The sequence below is a fragment of the Propithecus coquereli genome, unplaced genomic scaffold, assembly GCF_000956105.1.
Source record: "Propithecus coquereli isolate 6110/MARCELLA unplaced genomic scaffold, Pcoq_1.0 Scaffold76, whole genome shotgun sequence".
Lineage (NCBI taxonomy): Eukaryota > Metazoa > Chordata > Mammalia > Primates > Indriidae > Propithecus > Propithecus coquereli.
The window spans coordinates 8,499,084-8,507,690 of record NW_012153729.1 but is presented as its reverse complement, the minus strand read 5'-3'; the positions used below and the strand labels follow the sequence as shown (position 1 = coordinate 8,507,690).

At 39.8% G+C, this 8,607-nt stretch overlaps 2 protein-coding genes across 7 annotated transcripts in view; one reads left to right on the top strand and one right to left on the bottom strand.

The window, feature by feature from the left end:
- Nucleotides 1-7,976, bottom strand: part of MFSD11 (major facilitator superfamily domain containing 11) — a 32,311-nt gene extending 24,335 nt beyond the window's left edge. The window contains exons 1-7 of the mRNA XM_012662290.1: nt 7,520-7,976; nt 6,938-6,993; nt 5,198-5,305; nt 4,541-4,620; nt 4,317-4,413; nt 3,029-3,087; nt 2,346-2,490 (exon numbers count right to left, since the gene is read on the bottom strand). Of these exons, the coding sequence (XP_012517744.1) occupies nt 2,346-2,490; nt 3,029-3,087; nt 4,317-4,413; nt 4,541-4,620; nt 5,198-5,305; nt 6,938-6,993; nt 7,520-7,615 (641 nt within the window). The 5' untranslated portion in view covers nt 7,616-7,976. The remainder of the gene's footprint in view (nt 1-2,345; nt 2,491-3,028; nt 3,088-4,316; nt 4,414-4,540; nt 4,621-5,197; nt 5,306-6,937; nt 6,994-7,519) is intronic.
- Nucleotides 7,977-8,560: 584 nt separating this feature from the next.
- SRSF2 (serine/arginine-rich splicing factor 2) overlaps nt 8,561-8,607 on the top strand; it is a 3,360-nt gene continuing 3,313 nt past the window's right edge. For all 6 annotated transcript variants that reach the window (XR_001138225.1, XR_001138226.1, XR_001138228.1 and 3 more), the window contains exon 1: nt 8,561-8,607. This exon is cut by the window's right edge and continues 567 nt beyond it. The gene's annotated coding sequence lies outside the window, so the exon portion shown is untranslated.

Here is an 8,607-nt window from a genome sequence, read left to right as displayed (position 1 = left end):
TTTTTAGTTGTCCAGCTAATTTCTTTCTATTTTTAGTAGAGACAGGGTCTCGCTCTTGCTCAGGCTAGTCTTGAACTCCTGACCTTGAGTGATCCTCCCGCCTCAGCCTCCCAGAGTGCTAGGATTACAGGCATGAGCCACTGTGCCTGGCCAATGAGTAGTAATATTTTGAAAGTAATCTTTTTTCTGAGCAGTAGGTCTCAACAGTGGGCTTAAAATATTCAGTAAACTGTGCTGTAAACAGATGTGCCGTCATCTAGGCTTTGTTGTTCCATTTATAGAGAACAGGCAGATTTAGCATAATTCTTAAGAGCCCTAGGATTTTCAATGTGGTAAATGAACAATGGCTTCAACTTAAAGTCACCAGCTGTGTTGCCCCTAATAAGAGAGTCATCCTGTCCTCTGAAGCTTTGAAGTCAAGCACTGACTTTTCCTCTCTAGCTATGAAAAGTCCTAGATGGCATCTTCTTCTAATATAAGGCTGTTTCATCTACATCAAAAATTTGTTGTTTAATGTAGCCACCTGCATCAATGATCATAGCTAGATCTTCTGCATAACTTGCTACAGCTTCCACGTTAGCACGTGCTGCTCCGCCTTATGCTTTTATATTACAGAGATGGCTTCTTTCCTTAAACCTCACGCAACCTCTGCTCATTTCAAACTTTTCTGCAGTTTCCTCACCTCTCTCCGCCTCTGTAGAATTGAAGAGAGTTAGGGCCTTGCTCTGCATTAGGCTTTGGCTTGAGAGAATGTTGTGACTGGTTTGATCTTCTCTCCTGATCACTCAAATTTCTCCATATCAGCAATAAGGCCATTTCACTTTCTTCTCATTCATGTGTTCACCGTAGTAGCACTTTTAATTTCCTTTGCATTCACAACTCGGCTAACTTTTTGGCACAAGAGGCCTAGCTTTCAGTCTATCTCAGCTTTCAACATGCCTTCCTCATTAAGCTTAATCATTTCTAGCTTTTGATTTAACATGGGAAACATGTGATTCTTCCTTTCACTTGAACACTTAGAGGCCATCGTAGGGTCATTAATTGGCCTATTTTCCATATTGTTGTATCTCAGAGAATAGGGATGCAGCAGTTAGTGGAGTGGTCAGAACACATACAACATTTATTAATCAAGTTCACCATCTTATATCGACACGGTTTGTGGTGTCCCAAAACAATTACAACAGTAACATCCAAGACCAGTAATCACAGATCACTCTAACAAATATAATAATAATGAAAAAGTTTAAAATATTGTGAGAATTACCAAAATGTGAGACACGAAGTGAGCAAATGCTGTTGAAAAAATGGTGCTAATAGACTTCTGAGATGCAGGGTTGCCACAAACCTTTAATTTGTAAAGAGCACAATATGTGCACCCCACGATAAAGTGAAGAACAATAAAACAAGGTGAGCTGGTCCATCCAAACCAAACTACCACATCCCTTTTGCTTTAAACAAACTTAGGGCAAGTTCTGAACACTTAAAGCTCTTATGACTAGAGAATTTTAGGCCCTTTTTTGGATTAAAAAGGCAGCACGGAATGCTCAATGCAAAAGTTTTAATGATTAAAAAATGCTATAAGGCAATCTTCACAATTTATCAATTCACAAATAAAGCAAAATGAGGGTGGCAAAGATTAATTTCTCATTTTCTCTTCCTCAAATCTAGATGATACTGCAGAGAAAATGTTTTAAATAGTATCACGTATAATTGAAATGTGCTCAGGTAATCTACCATTTTTACAAAAACACAGGGCCACGTACTTGCTTCCCCATTTGGACCACTCAGGGGAAAACCACCCGCACAGGTCAGTGCAAGAGCCAGTCACTGTGAGCAAGAGCTCGGTTATAACCAAGGTTCATCAGTGACAACCGATGGCCTTGCCACTCAGTCACACCACAGCAATCGGAAAACTTTAGAGCTGGATCACAAAAACTGAAGGCAAAGACTGTTTTCTCTTCTACTTTATAAGCCCATATCCTTGCACATGAAAACACTGTAGACATCTGCTGAATTGAATGAAAACACTGAGGCCCAGAGACACGAAGGGGTTACCGCCACCGGCCAGGGCCACACGCACATCAGTGGCAAAGCTGGGAACAGACTTAAATCCCCTGTGCACCTTTTTACCACCTCCCTTGCTCTGCTGGTCTTTTCTTTCTTCCCCTCTCACAGCTCCCCCTTTATCTTCTTTTTCTTATTTGCTTAAAACTTTCCTCCCAGGTCTGCCCCTGGTAATCTACAGAGTATCAGATATCAGCTTGCGCTAAACAGGTCGGTAATCTCTAGACTAGATCTACTCAAAATCCACTTTAAGATAAAAAGGAATGTTTCCAACGTCTTACTCATTGACTTCCAGGTCCTGGTCATCAGAAGATTCGTCTTCTCCTAGGACATTTTCAGAATCTGGTTTCCGAATGAGAAAGAACAGAACTGTCCCCACAAGGCTAATCACTGTTAGGGCAATAAACACTGTTCTCCGGTCACTCTCTAAGGAGAAAAAAGAAGGAACTAGATAACATTGACCAAACAATTCCAGAGTTACTACTATGTCCAGGGTTGCTTATAATCATCAAACTACTTCCTCATTTAATTTTTACTTTAATGCATCAGTAAAAACTTAGGACGAGGAGATAAATAGGATACCTCCACCTTTGTCTTTCAGTTAGAGAAATACAAATAAGCCAAAAGAAAAATAGCACAAGAGTTTAATCATGTTCTTTTAATCACAGAAGTGTACAAATTAACCAAGCGTTTGGAAGTCTTCTGATGACTGACTAGCACACTCGCACAGAACACAACTTCTCATACACTTTGAGATGCCACCAGAAGCATAGGCATAAACTATACTACTAGTTTAATAATAATGATCCAAGGACAAGGCTTACTAAAAGCTAAAATCTGAGAGGCCTTGAGGTACCAAGGCTCATCAGAACAATGTTTGAATAAAGCAATAATGGGTATTTCTGTAGAACTACCATTATGCTCTGACAACATATCCAAATAAAGCAAAGTAAATGAAACAAACCTGATATTTGAGTTTTCCCTTGCCAGGCAAAATATATATACAGATTTCCAAAGAACAAGCTGGGGGAGAAAAAGGAGGAGAAGGCGTTGGGACATTATTTTAATATTTATGGTTTTTAAAAAATAATTATTGTCATTATTTGCTAAAAGAGAGAGGCACAATTTTTAAAGTATCTACCTGTCCCAGGTCATTAAAAAGTATCAGCTCCACCCTGACTCTGAAAACTTAACTGACCCAGATAGAATCAGTCACCTTCCATGTGACAGTAACCTGATTCAGAGCCTCACTTCAAAGAAGATTTGACTCACATTGAAACATGTGATTCATTGCAACTCTGGAAATGCCTCCTTAGAAACAAGCTCATGCTACTTTAAAAAATTCTAAATTTAAAAAAAATCTATGATAAAAAAAAATTCATGATTTAGTTATCTGCATCTAATCAGATAATTTATTTAGCAAACTTTCCTAGAGAAGGAGTCGATCATTTACACTCCTGTTTCTTTCTTTTTTTTTTTTATTTCAGCATATTATGGGGGTACAGATGTTTAGGTTGCATATGTTGCCCTTGCCCCCCCTCCCCCTCCTGTTTCTTAATATACAACCCTTAAAACTAAACATTTGCATTTGTTAAGCTTTGTCAAGATCAAAATTTTAGGCAAGATTCATTAGGGTAACTTCTCAGGACAGATTCCTAAAATCCAACAGTCATAAACAGAATGACTGCTTTTGTTTTTTCCTTTTTTTCTTTTTTTTTTAACTCCCTCCCCTCCCCTATGCCTGCTTTTGTTTTTTTCTTAAGAAATATGTAATATGGTCTATTGTTCAGTATTGGCATAATTAGTCTAAGTTTTGAATTAGTATACTTGTTAAAAACTATCAGGTAGTATAGTTTAGTGGGAAGGATGTGGCCTTTGAAGTCCAGGTAACAATGGTGTAAATTGGATAAATTACTTAACTTTTAAGTTTCTGTTTTATCTGTGGGATGGAAATAATACCTTTTCTCACAAGGTTGTATGAGGATTATGTAAAATTAAGAACTCGATAGTCCCTGAAATATAGCAAATGCTAAATACATGGAGGTTATTTTCTATTATTTTCTATTTACTAATCAAAAGGCAGGTCCATACATTACAAGTAATTCTATAAAATTTTGAATCTCTATCACATTCAGCTAGAACTTAGGTCGTGTAACATGGAAGATCTGAATTTTCAACAAAACAAAGACCTAAAATATAGATGACAAAAAAAAAAATCAAAGGATAGACTGAGCTTCAAAAGGAATTATTACCTAGACTGTAGGAGGGCCCAGAAAATTCCACTGTTTCTCCCAATAGTGTGCTCATCTGAATTTATTGTCAACCAGTTTCCTTGTGCTGTCCAAAGCACTAAAATTCAAACCAAAAGTTTATCAAGGAAATGAAATCATTTAGTTTAACATACTAAACACATAAATGATACCCTTAGATAGGCCCCAGAAAAGAAGACAGAGAAGATAAAAATCAAAATGCTTACCAGCAGCTGCGATTCCAATGAAAACAGAGGCTGTGTAGAAGGCCCACGGGAAAGGCTGGATAAAAACGGCAATGTACATGCTAAAATATAACAGGTCAATGCATTACAGTCAAACAGTACCTGCAACAGAATGCCAAGTATGCCTTCTAGGAATCAGTTCTGAGGGTTCTCTTCTTTAAATCCAACCTGTAAAGGACCTCTCTGGTTTTGAAAAAGGGACAAATGCAACCTACTTTCTTCTTAATTTAGCATTTTGAATTTGTAAAATCAGGCATTTTACAGGTTTGCAAAGGCCCTTGCCAAATCTTAGCACATGATGGAACTGTAGTTCTAGAGCCCATTCAGTTATTTTATTTGAATCCCCATTAGTCAACTTGATAGAAAATAAGATTATCTCATGGGATGTTCTTTTCAACCCCCATGGAAAGAAAGTGTTTAATACTATTTTTATTAATAGTAAAATCAAAGCAGATATAAACACATTCCATCACATTAGAGGAATATTGTATCCCTGAGCAACAAACAAGTAGAGAGCCAGATCCCTAAAATGCCACCTATATTTTATTCAATCCAAGTTCTTGTTAAAAGTTTACCATGTGCTTGAAAGATGTTGAAAGTATTCTAATTAAGTAAGTGAAAGAAGATTATACTACTCACCTGTAAAATATACCACTGGCAAACATAGAGAGTTGAGGTCCCACAATGGCAACCACTGACGGTGTGATCAAATTTGAGGCAGAGAACACTCCATAAATAATTGCCATACTGCACACGTAACACACAAATGGGAAAAAAAGAACAAAACCCTCAGGCGCTGTCTTTGAAGTTCACTTTTAAATCTATTTAGAGTTTACAGATTTTGCAATAAACATTCATACTCTTTAGTCACAATTTATGTCACTAAACTGAATGCCATATTAAAGTTTTCATTTGTACAAAATATTGAAGTCCCATGAAATGTGTCTTTGAATCAGTTTACTTATGACAATAGATTTTTAATGTACTGGTAAATCATAATAGCTAACATAATAGGCACTGTGCCAAGTACTTTATTATACATATTTTCTCTTTTAATCCTAACAGTCTAGGAAGAGGTAATGTTATTATCCTCAATTCAGAGAAAAGAAAACTGAAATACAGTGTAGTTAAGTAACTTGCCAGAAGTCCAGCTATGACTTTAAACCAGGACCCCATGACTCCAGAGGCCCTAGTCAACCAGTCTGTTCTACAAACTTAGCTTACAACTCCTGGCAACTGCATGACATTGGCCTGCTATAAATAACAAGCACTGAGTTATAACTTGCTTAAACCAGAATTTATTTAACTCAACCTAATGGTCTCATTTAAACTTTATTCAGTTACTACCGACCCTGCCCTAGTACAAATGTACATTTTGTACAAAGTGTGACTAAAACCATTTCATGGGTCCTGAATTCATTTACTAGCCACTATTCATAAATCTAAAGTAAATTCTTCTTTGGCTTTTACGAATCTCTCAAACATCAAATGTGTTTTTTCCTTTGTTCTTCAGAATATGCATGAAGACAAAACACTATAAAAAGTTGTGGTATTATTATTAATCAATTAGAAAAGTGGACATTAACATCCCTTCATTCTCAAATATACAAGGCTTAAGACAGGTAACAAGAACCAAATAAAAGCTGTGGCTGAGGGGTCCCATGATCCAATATCTAACTATAGAGAAATTAAGAAACCTCTCTGCATAGCTCAATTTAGCCATTCGACAATGTAAAACACTTCAGAACAACATGTTGTGCACAATAAATACATGCAATTTTTATTTGTCAATTGAAAAATAAATTAAAAAAAGAGAAACCAGTTTGTGTTTATATGCATGTATGTATTACATTCCCAGCTCCAATCACAACATTCTAGTGATTTGTGAAAGTCTTTTAATTTTCCCCATCTGTAAAATTGGGACTTAACAAAAATCTAAAGGCTTCTGATAAAGGTATATTGTTATGAAATTATAAAAACAGGAACACAAATGTTTCAAGAATCACATAAAACATCTTCTGTTCAGGATTGGGAAAACGTAATTGTAACAATACTTAAGTGCTTATTCAATGACACGCACCGTGCCAAGTGCTTTACATGGATTGTCTGAGCAAGTAAACTGGTCTCATGGAAGTAACTTGTCTAAGATAACAAAGCAATCAAGTTGTAGAGCCAGGATTTCAAACCCAGTGTCTAATTCCACAGAAAAACTAAACTCATTGCATTTATTCTAATGTTCTCCCAAATAAGTCTAGATACTGAGAAGAAAAAAAAGCAATCATCACTAATTCAATCACAATATTTTATTGCTGGTGATTCTGAGGGGTTTTAAGCAACTACTGTTAAACGTAAAGTAATATCAATCATACAGTACAATACCTGGTATATCCACTGCCGTGAAAATCTGTGCTATTTAAGCTCCTGATGACAGTTTGCTGTGTGGAAGATAAAACTAATCAAGGAAAACGTTTTGCAATCTCCCTCCCCCTTGGAAAGTTTGACCCCAAGTACTGAGAAAGAGAATAAAATGAAAATTCACAATGCTTAATACTTAATACTGAAAGTCTACTATGAGAAAAGAAAAAGGGTAACAGAACTGGAGAAGGCAAACAAATGACAGACAGAGAAGGGGGAGGGCAGCCAGCTGTAAGTATTCCCTAAGTTTTATTTCCTTAGCCATCCAAGTGCTAATGAACAGCTTAATACAGACAAAAAATAAAATAACTAGGTCAATGTCCAAAACTCCAAAATAGAATCGGATAAATAAACGGTAATGTTTAACACCCCATACAGGAGAAATATCTGACACAAGAAATCAAACCTAATCATAAGAAACGAAGAACGCTAGGTGGGAAAATAAAAGATGCCATTTAAGCGCGCTATTAGATATAATTAACGTTTATTATCATTTTTGGAATCATGATATGCACTTCAAAGGAGAGAGAACAGATTCCAACTCACCGCCACATTTCCACAAGTTTGAAAGGCGGTGAACATAAACATAAAGGCAACTCCTAAAATAATGATGTTGAAAAGCTTTTTAGATTCCGGGGACATTTTGGCTCAGCTCTGCTGGAGGTCAGCAACAGCCCAGGGCAGTCAGCTCTCCTCGGGGCGAACCCACTGACAATCCTGGGGAAGGAAATGAGATGGTGAGAGAAGGCAGATGCAGGAGCAAGGCAGCCGAGCTGTCAACTTCCAGTTCTTGGCTCAGAATTCCGGGCTTAGGGTGAAGCTCTCCCCACTGGCACAGTTAGGACATTCCTACGATGCGATCCGAGCAGGGAAGAGCCCAACACTCGGAGACGCGCCAGGAACATAGATGCTCCAGGTTGAAGGGCCCGCGAGGGGGATTAAGGGGCCAAGGGCGAGCAGCAGCTGCCCGCGCGGCCCCGCCCTCCGGGCCCTGACTCACTGCAAGTCAAGCGACCGGTCACCTGATTGCTGCAGCGGCGCCGGCCGCTCGGCCCACTGGGAAATGGAGTCCCGGGCGGCCCTGGACGCGCAAGCGCACCGCGAGGACTCCGCACCCCCGGGAAAGGGAGCAGGCCGGGGCTGCGAGCTTGGGCGAAGGGGGCTGGGGAGTGGAGCCTGGCGAAGAGAATTCGGGAACTAGTGGAGGGGCCTAGGGACGACCTAGCAGGGTTTGAGGAGCCCGAGAACACGGAGAGGGAGATGGGGGTAGGAACACCCCCTGTTCTGACAGGGGCGGGGCTGAGGGCCGAGCAGAAAAGCTGCGTGGAGCTGAGGTATTGGCACGAAAAGAAGGCGGGGCCCAGATCGGGAGCGCCTCCTCTTCCTCCTGTCTGAGCGCTCTCGCCCGGCTTTGCAGGCGGAAAGAGCGTTTCGCGGGCTTTCCAACTGCCCGCAAATTCCGCTCCCCCTCCCGCCAGCAGTGACTTCGCGCTTTTCGGCCCGCCCGCCGGGCTCTGCGCAGGCGCATCGGGCGGGGGCGGGGCGCGCGGCAGCGACGCTACGGAGCGGAGCGCGGCGAGCCAATCAGGGAATTCATTTCCGGGTGGCGCGGGCGCCATTTTGTGAGAAGGGCT